We start from the raw sequence: 22,705 nt of genomic DNA on the forward strand, positions 1-22,705 counted from the left end.
TGTGATAGTGGCAGAATGAGGCCATCCTTAAAAATATTTTGGTTTGCAGTAACAGTTAAAAAAAAAAAGAGAGAGGTACTGTAGGTCTATATTTTTTTTTCCAAGTTTCAATGTAAAAAAAAAAGTACAATTTTGCTGATGGTGATTACGTAGGTATGACTTTAAACAAATTAGCGTATCGTGACGTCACTGACTGGGTCTTCAACCCGTGCCTTCGGGCGCATCATTGCAAACCTCATTTTGATGCTGGACACAGTTTTTCCAGAACTTCATGCCAAGTTAAAGCGGTGTCGAGCTGTTATAATGAATTTTTTTAGATGTATTATGGCGCCCGAACCCATATGACTTTGAACGGTGACCGCGAACATGTTGTTTACTGCAGCCGCAGCCATCATTACCGAGCGTGAACCCTCGACTCTGACAGTGAATGAGAGAATGAGACGAAGGGAACACACAGGCCATAGTGTGACATCCGCTAACCAATAGTGTAAACATAGATGACGTCACGGGTTTTTATTTAAAAGCCTTCGTTTGTATGTAGGCCTAGGCAATTTATATATTTACAATACTTACTAAAATATAATTTATATTATTTTATTGCTTCTGTATTAGTTGTTTGAAGAGTAAAAAAAAAAAACAACCAGCAAGTCGGTCGGACTTAAAGCAAAAAAAAAAAAAAAAAAAAGTCAGTCCTAAACTGACAGGGTCGGTCGAGTTACGGCAAACAAGAATATTTTTAAGGATGGCCTGATGTGGGCAGGGATTGACCTTGTGAATGCAGGGGAGTGCGTCAGCCTTGGTGCTCTTGGAGCCAGGCATGCAAGTACCTATAAAATTGAACCTCCTGATATACTGTACGCAGTGAGCTTGTCTAGGGTTTAGTTATTCGGCAAGCTTAAACTGGTCTGTTGCAGCGATGGAGTGGTGTTGGCTTTCTTTAAATGTGTGTCTCCTTCTCACAAAGGAATTCTCCATGACCAGGATCTCAAGTCTGAGAGCACTAGTGCTTCTAATTTAACACAATCATTTTCATTATGATTTCTATTACTAACAACAGCTTGGGTGAAATTTTAAATCTTTGAAAGAGATTCTTACTGTTTGGTTTGTCCTTTTTTATTTGCTATAATTACTCCACAATCTGTGCAGAAGCTTATGATAAACTCATCAGAGTGTCATCTGAACATATGCTTCAGTAGAAGAGCTGAGACATGAGGAACATCTGAACTTTTATTCGAAGCAGCTAACATGGCAAACATCAAATCAGTAAATTGTTTACATTTAAATAGGGAAATGAAAAAGTCTGCCTTGAAATGAAGAACTTTCTACTCTCTGCTTTTATGAGCTTTATTCTGTGATATGTGTTGGAGTCTAACTCGAACTCCGACTGTCTAACTCCAACCTCTCCAACTGTCTAACTCCAACTTGTCTGACTGTCCAACACTAACTTGAAAAAAAAAAAACCTTCCACTGTTGCTGTTACTTAATTCTTTACAAAAATAATTCTAAATAATCTGCTGTCAGACTTTTTTTGCTAACAGCAAATAATCTCTTCTGGTTGCCAAAATGGAATTTTGTTTTGCTGTCTCTATTATTTTTGAACATCTGGAGTTTAGTCCTGCTAGGACATTTAAACTAGACACCAATGCACATTGCAGATCTTGAAAATTGAAGGTCTCATGTGCCCCTTTTCCACCGAGGCAATTTGAGTGCTGGTTCGGAGCCTAATTTAGAACCAGTTCTCTCTTTTTCGACAGTCAAAGCACCGGCTCTGAACCAGGAAAAGTGGTTCTTAAGTAGCACCAAAACGTTGCTGGTCTAGACTTAAGAACCGCTTACGTCAGGGGCTGTGGGCGGGGCTACTGTTAGCGCATTTAATAATGTACCTTAAGTATATTAATGTTTAATACACTTTTACTTTACCGCAGTATGATCAGTTATCAGCACACATGATAGTAGGTAGCTACATGCTAATGCTAAATTTTTTTCTGTGTTAACGATAAAATAACGTTATGTACTTTATCGATTACAACCTCCGTTTATACAGATTACATGGAGCTGCATTTACACGTTTTATTCGCCGCATTTGGATGCCAATGTAGGTTCGTAAAGCCATGAGCATTAACAGTAAATCAACATCCGCCATTGTTGTTGTGTTTGTGTTTGCCGCTGCTGCGCTAAAGTTGCTGGGACACGTGACCTGTATACAGTGACGTCACACTCGGCACTTATGTACGTCGCTCTGGATAAGGGCGTCTGCCAAATGCTGTAAATGTAAATGTAAATGTGATGGCTCTCTAGCCGGTGGAAAGGCAAACCGGTTCTTAGAAAGTTCGCCAGTGGAACCAACTTTGAACCAGCACTAGCGCTAGCTCTGAACCAGCACCTAGTTCTTTCCGGTGGAAAGGGGGCAATAATGTCCACAGATGATTAAAGAATGGCCCCAGACTGTCTTGGCTCACTTAAATGAGGACAGTAGATGGAAGAAGGTTGCGTGTTTATGTCGTCTGTGTTTGTGTTTGCGTTTGCGTGCAGGCTGTCTGGACTTTGGGAGAAGGAGCTGAACGAGCGAGGGGACCAGGCCTCTCTCCACCGTGTGGCCTGGCTGTTCTGTCGTACTCGATTGCTGCTGTCCATCCTGTGCCTCATGGTCACTCAGCTGGCAGGCTTCAGCGGCCCAGTAAGTAACACCATCTCAGCTCTTGCCTCTCCTTTTCTCTCTTCTCCTCTCTTTCTTTTTGCTGTCTATCACTCTCTCTTTCTATATATTATTAGCTCTGAGGTTGACCGAAGCCTGCCCCTTCAGGTCAAATGCAAAGGTGAGTGCTTTCCTGGGGCATGGAAGGTGAATAGGATGAAATAGGAATGTGTTGTAAAGATTTACCAGAGCTGTTACTGTTACTGTGTTTAAAATGTGGTTGCCAAAATTTGCCAAAATACATTTACCGATAAAGGGTCTTTTTATATGTAGTGTTATTTATTTAGTGCTTTAAAGGAGACATATCAAAACCAACATGTTGGGATTCTAATACGATTTACTTTAGCTTGTATAATTACCTAGATACAAAATCTCTGCGGCCTTTTTTTCATTTTTGTTTTATTTATTTATCTTTTTTATTTTACTTGATTTCTATCCGCTTTTTTTTTCCTTTCCAAGCTGCCAGGTAAATGTTTTATTATCATGTCTAATTATGAAGTTTTCTTAGTTCCATCACAGGTTTCTTTCTTTGTAGGATTTTTAAAAATCACACTTACATTGTTCCCCAAAGCCCCCCGAAAAAAAAAAAAAAAAAGAGTTTCATGCACTTTCATGCATTTATATAAGAATTTGAATATGAAGTTATATTGTATTCCTGGAAAGTTTTCCACTTTTCTTTCCCTCTAGATATGTTATATGTTGTTACGGAGGGCTTACTCACTTCAAGGGCAATTCCATTTTATTTTACTTCTGGGTTCTTCACAGCACTTTCTGGGGCATCGGTGAGTACACCAGATGTTTAGGTCAACCCTTTTTTATCTATCTCAGAAATGCCTGTTTGCTGAGATGACCTAAGATATATTCAGATGTTTGTGATTATTGATGGCATTAAGAGCATGTCATTGAATTTTCTGGCAAAAAAAAAAAAAAAAAAAACCCACACAGCTTTATCCCTTACCACAATGTAGTCACCTAATAAATGCTTTTTTTTTTTTTTTTTTTTTTTTTACTCGATCGTCAAGATGAATTTATCCAACAATTAAGGATTCCTTCTAACTCCATAATTATTACTCCAAAGTGTTTCCATAAACGTTCCTAAACTGGTGCAATTTTCTATCTTTTGTAAATATGTCATCGTCTTAGCAACATTCCAAACGTAAAGATTACTACATTCGGGTAAGGGGAGTATCCACTTGTGTCTGCGAGGTTTAAAATGAAAATTCGTAACGCCCACGTCCATAATCTGATCGATCCTTTTTTTTTTTGCTCTTTTTTCACATCACATTTTGACATTTTTTTGGATTCCACCCTGAAACCCTGGAATAAAAAAAAAAAAATCGATGCTACTTTAATTCATACTTTAATCCTGCAGATATTTCCAAACTACCGGCTAAGTGTTATGAAGTGCCCAGAAGTGAAACAACCGAATTCTTCTTTGGAGTCCGACTAAGCAGAGAGCGTAGGGCATTCTTTTTGAACTTTTAAGAAAGCTGTATCGCTATCCACTACTGCTTTGTGTCACAAATTTGGATTGTATGGCACCGATGCAAAAGCACTAGTGTACACAAAGGTGCGTCAGGAGGATAGGCTAACTGGCTTTACAAGGAGAGCTTCTGTCACTGTCCCTCCATGGTGACACGGCAAGTCTCTGCCTTCCTCACCCTCTGGAGGACTCCAGATTTTACCCCAAATCCCAGATGACTTATATACAGTATATAGCATTACATCAGCAGCAGCTGGTCTCCATTACTTCTGCTCATTCTAGATAGATTTGTTCAGGGACATGTCTTTTTCGAGTCCTAACTCATTGTAAAATGATATCTAGCTAAAGCAAGCCTTCCTTCCCTTTTTTTCTTTTTGAGTTAGGCGACATGATTTTTTGGGAAGATGGCTAATAAAGGGAGGATGTGGGTTGGGTTGGGGGGTTTGCTCTGGGGGACAGATGTGGCTGTGGCCCCATGTGAGAGACATGTGACAGAGGCTATTCTTTAGATTCCACAGGGTGTCGGTTTTACCAGCGGAGTGAACACTGGCAGACAGAACACGTGATGACGCCCGCGAGGTAAGGGCAAGTTTCCTTATGCAGGGCTGGATCAAGAGTTTATGTTCCTTTTTTTTTTATATTCCCCCTCCTCCCCATCTGTCTCTATCTCTCTCTGTCTCTCTTCCCTTTCTGATAATCTCTCACCACAATCTCGTATCTCTATTTTGCTCTCACATCCAAAATTGTTTCTTGATTTGATCCAGCAGAAATGTCACTGGTTTGGAAATGAATTACGCTTTAAGCTGTCTAACGTGTCATTTGTGCTCGAAGTGGACCCCATGTCCGATCCTTTAGCCGCACGCGAATGGACTGTTAATTTAAGCCACGCAGAAACGAAAATAAATAAATAAATCACGATGAAACAGGACTTGTGTTCTACAGTTAAGTCTTATTTGGACTGATAAGCTCTTACACTGGAGAGATGCCCCGGTGCATTTTAAATCTCATTTCATTTTTCTTTGTATGTTGGAGAATTCTTTGAACGCATCATCTGTGGACTCCTTCAGTGACCTTTATTTTTTTTAATGTCGTTTATGGGGATTTTTTATTTTTTTTTTTCCTTTCTTTTTTATTTTTTATTTTTAAAGAGCTGTTCCACCGAGCCGAACGCAAGTAGACAAGAAGACAAGTATCGTGACAAATACGCAAATCCTGTTACAACAAATTACAAATGACTCTTGCTCCGATGAGAGATTGGAATACCTTTGACTTATTTTTAAATTGTTCGCGTTTTAAAATTTCTTTTCTCTGCATCTTGTACATTTTGATTTCCTGGTACATGTTTTTTATTGTCTCATGAATGTGCATCATGGATGTCATATTCAATTTGAAACATCCAATTTTTTTTGTTTGTTTGTTTTCTTTCTTTTTTTTTTTCTTTTTTTTTTTCTTTTTTTTTTAAATAAAATCTTGCTGCTGTGACGAACCATTTGTGAATGGTGGCAAATGTTCTCATTATGTATGATGAGATCTCCTGAATGCCTCTGTGTGATGTGGAAGATGCGTGTCTGTGGTATTTGTGCTATGCTGAAGTTACTGTTCTTGTTCTTGTACCCTATACCTATATGCTCTTTGCTCCTAATTTTTTTGATTTTAACTGATATTGATTTTCAGGTATTAAAACAAAAGTGCGTCTCCGTCCTGTATCCCAGCCTGATGTGACTGTAGGTAAAATGCCTTTGAATCCGCCAAAAAAAAAAACAAGGGATGTCTGTAATAACATGTTGTTAGCTGTGCAATGTTTATTTGTCCAAAAAAAACCTAGCGCTATTGGTGCTGTTTCATTGTCTCTCTTGTTCTTTTCAAAGGGTAGAGAAAAGGGCCACCTAAGGTAAACGATTAGAACACAATCTCAAAATGGCTGCCATTTCTTCTCAGTAGAAGTTGCTTTATCTTCACTGACTTCTTTAAACGATTAGAACACCATTCAGTACACTTCTCAACCATGCATCTAGTGCACTCCGATAAACGATATCTAGTGCACTTTGGATAGGATAACTAGAAAGATTAAGGAATGCGAAGTGAGGAATGACGGTAGGACTGTTGATGAAAGGAGGCGTGTGTGCATGTGTGCCCTCAGTCACGCGTGCTGTGTCCTGTCGCCCCCTTGCTCGTCCTCCCTTTCTCTATAGGCCTTTGTGGTAAGGCGGTTGTTGGAGTACACTCAGAAAAGTGAGCCCGATCTGCCATATGGCCTGCTGCTGGTGCTCGGCATGCTGGGCGCTGAGCTTCTGCGCTCCTGGTCACTTGCCCTCACCTGGGCACTCAACTACCGCACGGGTACTCGCCTGCGCGGCGCCATCCTCACCATGGCCTTCCACAAGATCCTGCACCTCCGAAGCCTGCGCGAGAAGTCTGTCGGAGAGGTGAGTCCTGCACAGCATCCGTCGTTCGCTAGTTTATTACGTACACCTACCTAATAAATTCACCACCAATCGCTCATTTTAAAAGATCCACGTAAAATTTAGATCACTTTTTAGGCGACCCATCGGTTACTATCCATTACCTCACTAAATCCAAAACAGCCAGTCAGCATCAGTGCCGTGGTCAGAAACTTGGCCAGAGTCTTGATGAATGGCTATCAAATGACTAAAACCTAGTGTGGATGGAAAAGGAGTCACAGGATAAGGTATCTAAAGGCATCGCCAGGAGAATTCCGTCACTGCAGTACCTGTTAGTATCACAGTTAAAGATGGGTGGCATGTTAAAGGAAAAACTGTGCTTCTGTTGCACTATAAAGTCGTTAGCTGCCAAGGTTTGAGATAGAATATTTATTTTGATAAGAGTTGTCTATTCCAGTAGAAACCTACCCCCATCCTGATCCTCAGGGCACAAGACAAGGGCTTGTGAATGGTATGAAAGTGTATGTAAATCATTTGCTATTACCTTCACAGTCACCGGGTTGTTGTAACCCAGTCGAAGACTAATTTGAGACGTCGGAGCGACACCACCATTAAACACCAAATGAGGGAATGTGGTTTGTAAAAATATGATTTATCCATCCACGTTCAGGGACTTGTAGAGTCACTACCGAGGTGTACTGAAGTTGTTCCGGTGGCTTGTGACAGCACAACGTATAATCCCAACACTTTTTTGTTCTTTATTAGCTCACCCAGCTGGAAACTGTAGATGGTCAGTCAGGTCGAATGTCACCCTAATAAAAATCCAGAAATCTGCACACAAGCGAACGTGGCATGAATAGTGAAATGTTCTACAATATAAATACGTACGCACCAATGTTTCCAGCTGATCAACATGTGCTCGAGCGACGGCCAACGCATGTTTGAGGCGGCAGCCATGGGCAGCTTGCTGGCAGGAGGCCCCCTTGTGGCTGTGTTAGGAATGGCCTACAATCTCTCAGTGCTTGGACCCACATCTCTACTAGGCTCTGCTGTGTTCATCCTCTTCTACCCTACCATGGTGAGCGGCAGTTTCCTGAAGTCTTGCAGAAACATGATTTTTTGAAAAAAAAAAAAAAGTTTTGCATCGTAATTTTTCATTTCTTTCTGTTCAAATCATTTTTTTGTAGATGTTCAGCTCCAGACTCACTGCCTACTTTAGGAGGAAGGGAGTCGCCATAACTGACCAGCGTGTTCAAAAAATGAACGAGATCCTGAACTACATCAAGTTCATTAAGATGTACGCCTGGGTGAAGGCTTTTTCCCAAGTTCTGCGAAGTAAGGGCGTTTTTTGGTTTTTTTGGGGGTTTATTTTGTTGTTGGAATTGCAGTTAGTCAAAACTCCCCGAATGTAATCTTTCAGGAATAAGAGATGAAGAAAGGCAGAACCTGGAGCGAACAGGATATTTCCAGAGTATTACCGTTGGTGTGGCTCCCATCGTCGTGGTGATTGCTAGTGTTGCAACCTTTTCAACCCATATGCTGCTAGGTTATGACCTCACTGCTGCCCAGGTCTGTTAACCCACTTTTGTAAACGCAAATACAAAGCACTTGTCTTGAGGTTTCTTTTTAAGCTGAGCCTCCCTCCTTCTTCAGGCATTTACCGTCGTGACCGTCTTCAATGCCATGACCTTTGCTCTGAAAGTCACTCCCTTCTCAGTCAAGTCCCTTTCTGAAGCATCTGTTGCGTTGGAGAGGTTCAAGGTGAGTGTTGTCCTTCCTCGTTCCTTTAAATTCAATATCTTTACTTTTTGCCGCAGGTTTGGATTTTAATGAGTACAAATATACATATAGGGAGGATAGAAATTTTCTAACGTCTACATCTGTGTGATGTTCCAGAGTGTTCTCTTGATGGCTGAGGTTAGGACAATTTGTGAGCGACCACAGAGCTCTCACATATCTGTGGAACTGAGTGGTGCGAGTTTTGCCTGGGAGACGGGCGGGCACAGCGCCCAGCCTACACCACGTGGCACGCCCTACGTTGGGCTGAGTCAGAGAGTGGCACGCAAGAGACGATACCACAAAGACGACTCGAACCATTGTGGGATGGTGGAGGAGGAGCACCACAGACAACTGTTCACAGACATGTCCTCAGGAGAAGACGATCAAACCCTGCCTTTACCCACCATTAGCCAACGGCTGCAGAGAACCTTGCACTGTATCGACCTCACCATACAGAAGGTCTAAATTTGATATATATTATACAAAGCCCAAATTCCTAGTAGTGGCACTTTATAAAGGAGGATATCGATAGATTTTTTTTTATTGTTGCAAATTTTTTACACGCATGCAATACAACAATGAAGACATCCTCGTCTTAAACATGTATTTATTTTCACCATGCCGTCTGCAGGGGAAGCTGGTGGGTATCTGTGGATGTGTTGGCAGCGGAAAGACTTCGATCATCTCTGCCATCCTTGGCCAGGTAACTGCTTCGGTCTTTACTCAGTCATAACCAGCGATTCAAACAGACTGTACCAGGACATGGATAAAACTATGTTTTGTTCCTTTCTGTTCTGTTCATCAACTAGATGACTCTTCTAGAAGGAACAGTGGCAGTCGATGGAAATTTTGCATATGTGGCCCAGCAAGCATGGATCTTTAACGCTACATTTCGTGACAACATCCTGTTCGGGAAGGATTATGAGGAAGAAAGGTGAGTTTCAGTCTGCAGGCTTCTTTTAAGGGATTTTATGTAAAAAAGTATATATATATTATTTTATTTTGTTTAAGCAGATAAGTTGTCCATGTGTGAAATGGAGCTGTCATTATGTCGGACAGAAACCTTGTACTTGTACCCTCTGTATGGCAGCTTCTTATAGTTTCGCTGCTGCATCACTGTCTATATTTTAACTGCAGCAATTCATTAAGAGACTTTCTGTCATTTGCTGGGTTAGCAGCTCTCTCTCCATCCCATAATAAGACTCTGTTTTTGGTTGCCTTAGATACCAGGCAGCCTTGAGTGCTTGTTCTCTGAGACTGGACTTGGCCATACTTCCTAACGCTGACCTGACTGAGGTAAGCTGTTTAGGCAAACTTACTGTATGTTAATAAGTAAGGGAAAAAACAAACACGACTTTTTAAATTTTATTTCTTCTTGTACCACCGCAGTCATTGGTTTAAAAAAAGCAGCTTATTTAAAATATTATCTCATTTTGACCAATCAGATTGAAGAATTCAGATGGAGGTACTTAATAGTACTTAATATGAGGAATGAGTACATTATGGAGAGTAAAAGTTACTCTGTAGCTGCATCTAAATTTTCTTTCTTGATCAATAGATTGGTGAACGAGGGGCGAACCTGAGCGGAGGTCAGCGGCAGAGGATAAGTCTGGCTCGGGCGCTTTACAGTGACAGGGACATCTACATCCTGGACGACCCCCTCAGTTCTCTAGATGCCCATGTGGGCAACCACATCTTTAACAATGCGATTAAGAAGCAGCTGCGAGGCAAGACGGTCATCTTCGTCACCCACCAGCTACAGGTAGGAGCAAACTTCGTCTTCAAACAGAATCTGTCAGCTCCTAGGCTTCCTGATTGTATAGTAATTGTGAATTCTCAGCCTTTTCACTCTTGTCATAATTTAATAAAAACACTACGGTTTAATCGTACATGGCAACGTTCTTTTAAATAAGTACTTGGTGGACTGCGACGAAGTGATCTTTATGCGAGAGGGAAGCATCACGGAGAAGGGTAGCCACGAAGACCTGATGAATCTGAACGGAGATTACGCAGCCATGTTTAACAACCTGCAGCTCGGAGACAATCCATTTATAGAGGTATGACCCGCTGACAGATTCCAAAGAGACAAGAGCTTCCTCATAGACATAACGTACCTTCGAGGTATTCATAACTGTGTGTGTTGTTCAGAAAAGCAAAGCAACATTACTGCAGTTTAGTGACAACATGTCTATAAACATACGTATGTTCTGTACTCACACTGATGTCACCTTTAATGTATCCCAGGAGACTTAAACTATTACATACAGTATAATCTACATAGTCCAGAAATCTCTTCACCTTTTAAGCTCACTAAAAGAAAATGCAAGACCTATAGCAGTGCATGAATAGGAACTTTACAGACACCTCGCATGTCTTCCTGCCATCCAGACCTAGATTTCAGCAGGTTGTTCAGTATGTATGTCCAAATATACAATAACAATTAAAAACGTTCTTGTTATGATCTATGGAATCTATTATGATCTATAGCTTTGCAGGCAGAATTTACCGCTAACGGTTATCAGATATGGTGTGATCCACAAAAATGATATGATTAAATGATACCTCAAATATCAGCTTTTATTTGAACTCCCTACCATCTCCTACCATTAGAATGTCTGTAAAACTCACACTGATAAACCGTGATTGAGGTAAACGTGACATTCCAAGGCTCGCTAATATTATTTCAATAGTTGCCGAACAAGAAGGCTGAGAGTTCTTTGAAGAAACGAAGTGAGAATGCCAAGGCAGGATCCGTGAAGAAGGAGAAACCTCCCAGCAAGGACAACGGTAGGTGAAGCACTATCATCAGTATCAGTCTCATCCTCAATCCGTCTCTTAAAATTATATGTTCAAATGTCTATTTTGTTTCGTTTTTTTGTTGTTTGTTTGTTTAACTATTAAAACGATCGTTTTGCGAGATAACTAAAAGTTCACTCACTGATCACTTCCTGCGAACGTGACTTACTTAACGTGACCCCGACAGCTCCCTAGACTTAGGAATTTTTCCTGACATTGTTTTACCACGTTGTTTACAGTAGATCATGTAAATAATCTGTTGATTACTAGCAGATGTTTAACAACAAAAAAAATCTGGAAATGGCCATGCTCACTTCAGTTTTAAATCTGAATCCTGAAACTGATAGTTTGCTATAACATGGAGATATGTCGTAGACAAGTATAACTGTATAAATGTAACTCTCTTCCTCTTCCTGTAGGTCCACTGATGCAAGCTGAAGAATCTGGTAAAGGTTCTGTCCCCTGTGCAGTGTATAAGGTGTATATCCAAGCTTTAGGTGGCTTGCCTGTCTTCCTTTTTATCCTGGCCCTCTTCATCCTCAACATGGGCAGCACTGCCTTTAGTAACTGGTGGCTCAGCTACTGGATTAAGCAGGGCAGTGGGGTAAGAGAACATCATCTCATAGGGTTGTGGGAGGGAGCTGTCTATGTTAATGCTGATGAATTGATGTGAATGTTGATATCTTACAGTTTGGGATTGTTAACACTCCATCAGTCCTGAATCCATTTTTCTTTAAAGTGAACGAAAGAGATTCTTTTTTCTTCATTATTTCCCATACACTCTCTCTCTCTCTCCTGATTGGCTGTGGCTCCTGCCAATCAAACTGTAGCAAACTGTTTTTGGTGTCAGAGGTTTGTGCGGCATGATGTCCGTGTACAAATTTCCCACCAGGTCCAACTCAACACCCTATACACAGCACTCTCATTTAGTAGGAACATTACATCGTTACTAGGTAGGACCCACCATCTGTGGCATGGATACCGCAAGGTGTTGAAATTTCGGTACATCTCACTACCACTAAGTGCCTGAAATGTTGACACAAATCAGGCTCGGTCCATGGATTCATGCTGCTAATGCCAGATTTTGAAGCAGATATCAAACAAAGATCAAGATCTGACTAATATCCATCCATTTTCTGCACCGCTTATACTTGGAGTCTAATAATCTGGAGTCGTTCCCAGGGGACTCTGGGCACAAAGTGGGGGACACCCTATATGGGGTCCCAACCCATCACAAGGCACAATCAGAAATACATTCACACACCCATTCGCAAACTAAAGACAATTTCAGACAAACCTTCAAAGCACAGGGAGAAAAGACAAACTTTACAGAGATTAATAGCTCATAGAGGTGGGCATTGAACGGTTAACCCTGGATGGGCGAGGCAAACATTCCGAGCATTAAACCACCACTAAGTGACTCCCCACCCATGACAGTTTTCTGTTCTGCAATCCTCCAGCCATCATGAACTGCCTCAGTTCAGTGAACCTGTGCTCACTGTAGTCTGATTGGTCGAGAGGAGTGGAGCATGACGTGGCCCTCTGTTGTTGTATCTAATCAGCCTTAATGTTTTGTGTTCTGACACTTTTCTGCTCACTACAGTGGCAAAGTCTAATTCTCCTCTGAGCTCTCTGATCACAAGGCATTTCCACGCTTAGAACTGCCACTTTTTAAACCAATTGGCAGAAACTGTCAGATGTGAAAATCCCAGGACATCAGCGGTTTCTTAAATACTAGATTAAAACTAGCCCATCTGATCCCACCACCAACCATGACGGTCAGTAAGATCACAAATAATATCTTGACTTGTATCTGCATTAATCTAGCCACTTTTGGTACAACTGTCGTGTACAACAGTGTGTTTGCTTCAGCATGTGAAGAAATAATGCTGCTGTGACACAAAAGCAGAGGGAATAGAAGAAGGCAACGTAAATATTTCATTGGCTATTGGTGTTGATTCGCATCCACGTAGACGTATCTTCATTACAGGAGGACACGTCACAGAAACATTGTCAGGGTTTCAGATCGAGGGAGATCGCTTCCATTGAAAAAAGTAATAACGTGATTGGTTTTTACACGACATGTGATCTGGGCATGGGCTTGTTAACAAATGACATCGATGTTACATAATATAATCACCACTGGGTATAATTAGGCACGGTACACAGCCTGTATGACTCTTGTCTGTTTCCTCTGTTTCCATGTGAAGAACACCACTGTGATTGTGGGGAACAGCTCGATGGTGAGTGACAGCATGCGGGATAACCCTCTGATGAAGTACTACGCCGGTATTTACACCATGTCCATGGTCATTATGCTCTTACTTAAACTCTTCAGAGGCATCATCTTTGTCAAGGTGAGCTTGTGTGAGGTTAGCTGCAGGACACATGTAGTACACACAGTATGTTTTGAATAGCATGTTATTTGTCCCGCCTTCTCCGGTTACCTGTATTCAATGCTGGAATTACACTTTTTTTTTTTTTTTGCCAGGTCACTCTGCGAGCCTCTTCTCGGCTTCACGATGAACTCTTCCAGAAGATTCTCCGTAGCCCTATGAAGTTCTTTGATACCACACCCACAGCACGGATCCTCAACCGATTCTCCAAAGACATGGATGAAGGTACCGCCTGTTCGAGTGAACATATTACCTAAAGTACTGACTTTTTTTACATAGGCGAATTTGTTGAAAAAGTTTAAATCTCATGAGTCAATCTATACGTTCTAGTTATTAGCTCTGCGGTTGGATTGTAAGCCGTGCTTTATATAGTCTGGCAATGTATGAATGTAATGCTAAAAGACTTTAGTATATGGTTAACACATCACCTCTTTTTTCTCGCCTCAGTGGACACGCGGCTGCCATTCCAGGCAGAGATGTTCATCCAGAACGTGATCCTGGTGGTGTTCTGCTTAGGTGTGATCAGCAGTGTTTTCCCATGGTTCCTGGTGGCTGTGGGCCCACTGGTGCTTCTCTTCACTGTGCTGCACACTGTGTCTCGGGTCTTCATACGTGAGCTCAAACGGCTAGACAGCGTCACGCAGTCCCCGTTCCTCTCCCACATTGCCTCCAGCATTCAGGGTCTGAGCACAGTGCAGGCCTACAGCAAGGGAGACGAGTTCCTCCGGAGGTAAGGCTCGGTTAAAAACCTCTGAGATATTATTGCTGTTATAATAACTTCCATTATCCTGGGAAGGCGTTCCACCAGATTTTGGAGCATGGCAGTGGGGATTTAACCATTCAGCCAGAAGAGCATTAGTGAGGTCAGGCACTGATGTTGGGTGAGCCAGCTTGGGGTGCAGTCTTTTTAAAGTTCATCCCAAAGTTCTTCTGTAAAGGGAAATCGTAATGCTACTATAAAAACAACCTTTAAAATGGTCTGCTTCCACATTTGTTGCAACAGTTTGGGGAGTGCACACAATTGGGCACAAGCTTTTGGCACTCTACTCTAGATGGCTCAAAGGATCAACACAGTTGCTTCTTTGGAAGTCTGGTGGGTTTTAAAGTAATGCAAGTCTGATCACGACTGGCACCGACTGGATGTCCTCTAATGTTCTCCAGTGTCCACTATCCAAAAACATACTGGTTAGTTGAATAGTATGTGTATGGTTTCCTGTTGTAAACTGGCACACAATTCAGGGTTTATTCCTGCCTCAAGCCTAGTTTTTCTCTGGGATAAGTTTTGGATCCACAGTTCAGTAACTGAAGATGAATGAACAAGGAATGTCTAATCACTAGCTCAGAACTTTTGATTCCAGTTCTTCTCCATTGCTTTTCCTCAGGTATCAGGAGCTGCTGGATCAGAACCAGGCCCCCTTTTACCTGTTCAGCTGTGCAATGCGCTGGCTTGCTGTGCGTCTGGATGTGATCAGTGTCGCACTTATTAGCATCACAGCACTGATGATTGTCCTCATGCATGGACAGATCCCCCCTGCATATGCAGGCCTGGCAATATCCTATGCTGTTCAGGTGAGTGCAAAAAGAAAGAAATGTGACACAGTCTGTATAGGTTTTAGTAAATATAGATTTGGATAAATTATGTCTTTATAACACTCAGTCTGCCATCAGTTTATTTTGGTGCAGGCTGTCTAAAAAAATATTTTGGTCCCAAAGAGCAGAAAATGATTGTTCCTGTCTCCCTTAGCTGACTGGTCTGTTCCAGTTCACTGTCCGTCTCGCCTCCGAGACCGAAGCTCGCTTCACTTCAGTACAGAGAATCCACCACTATATCGAGGTATTAAACAGTTTTGCTTACGAGAATTACACATATGGCTCTCTTCATTCATTACCAGTATTTCCATATTCATTAATCTTTAACGTGATATTAACTGACCCCATGTAAGTCCCCGTGCCCTTACTCCATCTCACACTGGTAATGTTTTGGCCGGCGATCTGTCGTTTTTCCACATGGAACATGCAGTCATGCGATAACGTTCAACATCTGTCAAGAGAAATGTAAAAGTTCATTAATATGAAATGGAAGTGATTTTCTCTAGCAGCAGCTTTGACAGTCGCTCCAACAGTACATTAAAGCACAGGTTTAAATTAAAGCAGTCATTTCGAAACATTATTGTCTTATCGGTTCAATACATGCATTTGTCTAATTATAGCCAATAAAAGTTTCAGCCATATTTTGGTTTTAGAAAATTGCAATAATGTTGAATGAAATTAACCATTTAACATTTTTTTAACAAAATTAACCAACAAATAAATTGACCTACAATGACATGCCACTTGCCACACATTTGTACCGATAATTTGAATGATAATGATAATGATAAAATAATGATGCAAGAAATTCCTGGTAAATCATCATCTGAGTTTACTTTAAAAAAAAATCCCTTACAGCTTCATTGTTCCGTTTATGTACTTTATACGTTTGAACTGTATATAAATAACTTCTTACTTGAACCCGATGATTATTTCTCGTCCCTCTCTTCCCCAGTCTCTATCCCTGGAGGCTCCTGCACGAGTGAAGAACAAAGCCCCTCCTTCAGACTGGCCACAAGAGGGAGAGGTTGTGTTTGACAACGTTGAAATGAAGTACAGAGAGGACCTTCCAATGGTATTAAAGAAACTGTCCTGCACAATCCGGCCTAAGGAGAAGGTGGGGATTGTGGGACGGACAGGTTCAGGTTGGTGCTGTTTGCTTTCAGGCTTAGCCCTTAAATTGACCTGAGCATAAGAAGTTTAAATAATGGCTTCAAAGCACTGGATGTCCCAATGGACAATAGAATCTAAGGTTGACAATGTAATGACTGCAAAATCTTACACAAAACCCACTCTCACATGAGCTCTTTCCTTCTCTATATCAGGGAAGTCCTCCTTAGGCATGGTTATCTTCCGGCTGGTGGAGCCGTGTGGCGGAAGCATTAAGATCGACGGTGTTAATATCTGCGACATTGGCCTTGCTGATTTACGCAGCAAGCTCTCCATCATTCCACAGGAACCCGTGCTTTTCAGTGGGACTGTCAGGTCAGTGCTCCTTTTTCTTCAACCAGGGATCTATTACTAGTACTTCAGGTACAGCACAGTTTAATTCTGGAATCTGATTGGTCCACAGGGGTTGATTATAGTTTTAAATTGAACAACGACTCTAACTTGTTTATATTAATGCGTTCTAACGATATTGTCACTATAGTAACCACTCGTTCACAGGGACACGCATGACATACACGTCATATAAATTAGAGCCTTATTAACAGGGCAGGGTCTCAGATTTTTGAAAGCCAATGTTGACATTTGAAATCACCAAAACAAACACGCCCCTAACACACATACATAGGCAACTAATGGAAAGAAATGTGTCTTTATCATAGCTGAAGGGAAGAACAATACTATTGCAGATAAAAAAAAACAAGCAAAAATGACACACAAGCATAATCATGCAAAGGACAAGGGCATATATTAGTTCTGTGTAACAAAGCAAAACCAACGTTACTCACCTATCGAGAAGGAAAAAAGCGCCTCGGCGTCTTAAGTAAAGTTGAATTTCCCGAGTCAGTAACTCCTGAGCTAAACGCTGTTACTACACAAAACACAGTTGTAGCTGCCTCTCTACATTACTACGATAGAAAAGAGGTGTTATTTGTGTAGTAACAGCGTTTAGCTCAGGAGTTATTGACTCGGGAAACTCCAATCTGTGAATGTGGCCAACTTCCTGCTCCTTCAGTTCTCTCCAGCGCTGTAAAGCTGATCCTATATTAACACGTCCTACTTCTTGCCTTATCGTAAGTCTTTCTTCTCTTTATTTCTTTGTTTTTATCCTCTATGTCGATGTTAAAACCGCTTTCTGCTAATGTCACACATGCACACTGAACACTCTCTCCGCCGCATATTGACAAGCCCCGCCCCTTTCTGCTCATTGGCTACACGTTTGTTTTGATTTTTGTTTATTATTCGGCCTGACTCAGTTTTCTGAAGCATTTCTCAAAAATCGGAGACCCTGCCTTTAAATTCAGACCAAGCTTTGTATCGGTGAATGAGCCATTTTCGTAAGAAATTTAACATTTACGGAAGGAGTCTCCACTTTTAGTGGTTTTTAACAGCCAGTGGTCAAATATGTCCCATTAATATGACAATCTGTAAGAAAGGCTGGTGAAATAGTGTCTATAACACAAATGATAGCAGGAACTGACTTGATCTGTCAGTCTCTAATTTAAACAAAAGTAATCGCTACCAAATCATAAGATAAATAAAACACTTGATGGGGGGGTGCTTTTATAGAGTGTTTTAGTCATTACTTACCATTCCCTTCTCAGCCTGTGTCCTCAAAGTACATGTTTCTCGTAACAGATCAAACCTCGATCCGTTCAACCAATACTCAGAGGCGCAGATCTGGAATGCTTTGGAGAGGACACACATGAAGGAGTGTGTAAGTCGCCAGGGTGAAAGCAGTCCACCCACCATCAGTCCTTTTAGTTTCTCTCCATCTTCTCACCTCTCCTAGATTACACTCACATCCTTCTCTCATGCCTTTACATACACAGGTGTCTCAGTTGCCCTTGAAGCTGGAGTCTGAGGTTGTGGAGAATGGGGAGAACTTTTCAGTGGGTGAGAGGCAGCTGCTGTGTGTGGCTAGAACACTGCTGAGACAGTGCAAGGTGAGCTTCTCCTTATGTCCTGCTGCTTAAACAAGGCTTTGTTTAAAGGCATGACCTCTATCCTCGTGGACACCCTTTATCGGCTCAGGACCATACCGACATTTCAGTATTACCCAGATTTACATCCTTTACATCACACGCTGCACTCAAGCACAGGGAGCAGGGGTTGGAACAAAGGGGGACTTTTTCATTTGGAATGCACTTACTATAGTAAGAAGAAAAACATGCATGGTGTCCCAGAATTGTTTATACATAGGGAATTTCTTTTAAAACAAACAGAGTCTCACAAATGTAGCTCCCATTTGGGCAACTGCATTCTGTTTTATGTACTTGCAGTTTCCTGTTCTATTCCAAACAGAGGAGGCCACAGCAAATCTTGGGGTGGCACCAAAAAAAAATCAGTGTAGTGTGTTATAATTGTTTATTTTTGGTTCTGGTTAATGTAACAATATGAAATTAAAGCTGTAGTCCATAACTTTTTTGGTTAAAATGTATCCAATATCAATTCTTTCTTTCTTTCTTTCTTTCTTTCTTTCTTTCTTTCTTTCTTTCTTTCTTTCTTTCTTTCTTTCTTTCTTTCTTTCTTTCTTTCTTATGACTATCTTTCTATCTATGACCATTTCTTTCTATCTATCTATCTATCTATCTATCTATCTATCTATCTATCTATCTATCTATCTATCTATCTATCTATATATGACCATTTCTTTTTCTTTCTATCTATGACCATTTCTTTCTTTCTATCTATCTATCTATCTATCTATCTATCTATCTATCTATCTATCTAACTAACTAACTAACTATGACCATTTCTATCTATCTATCTATCTATCTATCTATCTATCTATCTATCTATCATACACCTTATTGATTATTTTGCGTGAAGATAACCACAAATAACTGCAGTTTCAGTGTTCAAACAGAGATGGCGACAAAAAGATCAAACTCATGGCTTTATTTAAAGAGTAATTAATTGCCAGGTAATGTAGTTCTTTTTCCTTGAAAAAAAAATTATAAATCACTAAATATATGTGCAAACCAAATAAAAGGACAATATTTAGTTTAAAAACACTTAACAGGCCAATTATTTTCCAATATAGCATATGCCATCTCTGAAATTAGGGGTGGCCACAAGGGTGGTCAGAGTTTATACAGGGGTGGCCGTGGCCACCACTGGCCACCCCTTGGGGGCGCCCCGATTCCAAACCTTACGTTCCCCATATGTTACGTCCATATGTTCCCCAAACAGATTTTCAGACAAAATGAGACAGAGATGGGTATACAGATAAATATAAGGACAGACAGTTTTGCAGACAGACAGAAAGACAGATGAGTACTCCGATAGTTCAAGGACAGAAAGGTTTGCAGAAAGATAGATGGGTACATTTATGAAGGACAGACATGTTTGCAGACAGACAGAGACAGAGGTGGGTATACAGATAAATAGAAGGTCAGGCAGGATTGCAGACAAACTGAAAGACAGGCAGATGGTTACACAGATAGATGAATAGAAGGACAGACAGTTTTGCAGACAGATAGAAAGATGAGTAGAAGGACAGGTAAAGTTCTAGTTAAAGAGTCATAAATGTTTGGATTGGAAGCACTGCCACAGAAATGTGTTCTCCTGAAGGCTACGGACAGTTTATTTCCACAGAAGCATTTAATAAATCGAATTATCTTCACTTGATGTCCATGAGGCTTTCATGCACTTTTGCATGAACAGAGGAAATATGATATTGAAACACAGCCTGTATTGTCTCCGCCCGCTCCTCAGAACCTATTTTTTTTTCCTCTTCCAATTCTGTATAGGTCCTGATCTTGGATGAGGCCACTGCTGCTATGGACACAGAGACAGATTCTCTAATCCAGGAAACTATTCGTAACTCATTCCAAGACTGCACAACATTAACCATCGCACACAGACTACACACTGTGCTTAACTGCGACCGCATCATGGTGCTCAACCAGGGCCAGGTAAATCCCAATGAACACAGTGCATCGACATCACACACCATGCTTTAAGTACATACATAACACTGAACTTTTTCTGTCCTTCTAACTAACTTTTGACGCAGGTGGTGGAATTCGACGAACCGTCCAGACTTCTGGCCAATGAGAACTCGCGATTTCGCGCCATGCTGGCTGCGGTGGAGAACAAGATTTCCGTTAGAGGATAAAAATAAAAAAAAAATAGAAAAAAAAGCATGCGCTCATTAGGTTAGAGGATATCCAAACATCCTTGACTGAATAAACCAGTCACTGGTGCTTAAGCGACACCTGCTACTGCAGGCGTCAGGGGTTTTGCCGTGTCTGGAGAGCTGTGTCTCTATGGAGACAGAATCATGATCATGCCTGTTCAGTTGTACTTAATGTTAGCTGCAATGGTCAGGTCACCGAATACTGATACTGTATCAATATTTTGCATTATATACCATAAACATCAGTTTTCATGTAGTTCCATCCATGCAAACTGGTGTGTTTCTTAATGTGTTATCTATATCTATTAAGATGATATTATTTACACTGGGGAAAGGGTGTGTGTATCCAGAGCTTTTGTGCATTAGCTCTGTTCACCTATGTCACATGCACAAATCACTGTACCATAACCTCGAGTCTAATAACTTGATTTTTTCGCCAACGTGTGTGACTCTGTGATGTCTCGTAACTTGAACTCCTGATGCTGGTGATTTTGTTGACAGGATGTTTTGATGGCACTGAGTTAGACAGACTTTTCTAGAAACAGTGCTGCTTCTGATAGCTCATATGAATACCTGCTTCACACGACAAGGACATTTGTGCTAAGAGGCCTTGTACATGTTTCCAGTTATTTTGTATTGCGTCAACATTTGCAGTTTAGTCTGCTGATATATCTATTTTTGTGATTTCCTTATTTTTTTTTTCTCTTGTTCTTGCACATTCACACAGTCAGTTGAGCTCACCAGCTTACCACTCTTGGTATACAGCCTCATGCTGTAATTTTTCCTGTTTCATGCTTATTTAGCACGAGCCGTGCATATTAAATGGGTTGTTTTTGCGCAGACCAGACTGGTCTATTAGAGCAAAGCTCTACACTGAGTAAGAAATGTGGATAAGGTGAAGGTCACTTTTGGCCTTGATGAAGGTGAGCCGGAATTTTATTTTATTTTTTTATTTTTTTAGCTGCCTTCTCAGGAGGACTCGCACAATGTCCAGTCATGTTATTTTCTTTCTTTTCCAAGTCTAAGCATGATTTCGTATTTCCCTTGTAAAGGGTCAGAGATGTTGAACAGGGAGATGAACTCTCTGTCTTGTCAATAAAATTATTTTAGGTGTATGCCTGCTGTGTCTGTGTGTTTCTTGAAAGAGAAAGGAGGATTCATATACATGCCAGCATAAGAGTTGGGACAAGTTAATAGTTTATAAAGCAGTTTTTGCTGAACGTATATCCACCAGCCATGCTCTGTACCTGTTATCTTACCGGGGGTCACAGGCAGCCCAGGGGAAATGAGGGCACCAGATGGGGGATGCCCCGGATTAGCTGTCAATCAATCACTGGGCACAATTACACACACATACTTCTACACCCATTCACACACTACAGACAACTTAGAGATGCCAATCAACCTATAAAGCATGTTGTTGGACTGAAAGACGAAACCAGAGTACCCTGAGGAAACCCCATAGCACAGGGAGAACAACTATAAACTAAAACTCACTGATTCTAAACTTACTGAGAAAAATGTAGCCTCATGAGTTAAGTCAAAACTTTAATGTCCAGACTACTACATTTTACTCTGAGAAGCTACTTTCTGATATTGCTCCACTATTTTTCGCCACAGCATTGGGGGAATTGCTGATCCTCTGCCCATCTTGACTTCTGAGAGACAGCCACTCTGAGAGGCTCTTTTTATACCCAATCATGTTGCCAATCGACCTAATAATTTGCAAATTGGTCCTCCAGCTATTCCTTAGATGTACATTTAACTTTTCCGGCCTCTTGTTGCTACCTGTTCCAACTTTTTTGGAATGTGTAGCTCTCATGAAATCCAAAAAGAGCCAATATTTGGCATGACATTTCAAAATGTCTCACTTTCAACCTATGATATGTTATCTATTTACATTTATTAGATTTGTAAATTATTGCATTCCTTATTTATTCACAATTTGTACAGTGTCCCAACTTTTTAGAATCGGGTTTGTAGATGTTATGTGAACAGCCTCCCCATATTGAAGTATGGTGGTGGTAGCATCATGTTTTGAGGAGGTTTTTCGCCAGCAGGGACCGGGGAAACATAGAAAGAAAATGGTGCCAGAATATAAGAGACTTAAGACTGATATGGAGGTTCATCCTTCAAAATAAAATTACAAAATTATAGTGAAGTGGACAAATATGAAATATGTTTGTAACCAACACATCTGTTGTTGTTTTCTTTTACTTAAACTTTGTGTCACAATGAAAATATTTTGTATTT

The 22,705-nt window shown here is 40.9% G+C and overlaps 1 protein-coding gene across 1 annotated transcript in view; it reads left to right on the forward strand.

The window, feature by feature from the left end:
• The window catches only part of abcc5 (ATP-binding cassette, sub-family C (CFTR/MRP), member 5), a 31,227-nt gene extending 9,660 nt beyond the window's left edge, over window positions 1-21,567 (forward strand). Inside the window, exons 5-29 of the mRNA XM_027142715.2 lie at window positions 2,533-2,677; window positions 6,371-6,604; window positions 7,485-7,658; window positions 7,768-7,915; window positions 8,001-8,149; window positions 8,234-8,341; window positions 8,477-8,818; window positions 8,991-9,062; window positions 9,169-9,293; window positions 9,583-9,655; window positions 9,918-10,121; window positions 10,273-10,416; window positions 11,050-11,146; window positions 11,575-11,759; window positions 13,366-13,512; window positions 13,647-13,776; window positions 13,999-14,281; window positions 14,934-15,120; window positions 15,296-15,385; window positions 16,097-16,286; window positions 16,467-16,626; window positions 17,947-18,025; window positions 18,141-18,254; window positions 20,064-20,228; window positions 20,330-21,567. Coding sequence (XP_026998516.1) covers window positions 2,533-2,677; window positions 6,371-6,604; window positions 7,485-7,658; window positions 7,768-7,915; window positions 8,001-8,149; window positions 8,234-8,341; window positions 8,477-8,818; window positions 8,991-9,062; window positions 9,169-9,293; window positions 9,583-9,655; window positions 9,918-10,121; window positions 10,273-10,416; window positions 11,050-11,146; window positions 11,575-11,759; window positions 13,366-13,512; window positions 13,647-13,776; window positions 13,999-14,281; window positions 14,934-15,120; window positions 15,296-15,385; window positions 16,097-16,286; window positions 16,467-16,626; window positions 17,947-18,025; window positions 18,141-18,254; window positions 20,064-20,228; window positions 20,330-20,431 — 3,847 coding nt within the window. The 3' untranslated portion in view covers window positions 20,432-21,567. The remainder of the gene's footprint in view (window positions 1-2,532; window positions 2,678-6,370; window positions 6,605-7,484; window positions 7,659-7,767; window positions 7,916-8,000; window positions 8,150-8,233; window positions 8,342-8,476; window positions 8,819-8,990; window positions 9,063-9,168; window positions 9,294-9,582; window positions 9,656-9,917; window positions 10,122-10,272; window positions 10,417-11,049; window positions 11,147-11,574; window positions 11,760-13,365; window positions 13,513-13,646; window positions 13,777-13,998; window positions 14,282-14,933; window positions 15,121-15,295; window positions 15,386-16,096; window positions 16,287-16,466; window positions 16,627-17,946; window positions 18,026-18,140; window positions 18,255-20,063; window positions 20,229-20,329) is intronic.
• The last annotated feature ends 1,138 nt before the right edge of the window (window positions 21,568-22,705 follow it).

Source organism: Tachysurus fulvidraco, chromosome 13 (assembly GCF_022655615.1).
Source record: "Tachysurus fulvidraco isolate hzauxx_2018 chromosome 13, HZAU_PFXX_2.0, whole genome shotgun sequence".
Classification (NCBI taxonomy): domain Eukaryota; kingdom Metazoa; phylum Chordata; class Actinopteri; order Siluriformes; family Bagridae; genus Tachysurus; species Tachysurus fulvidraco.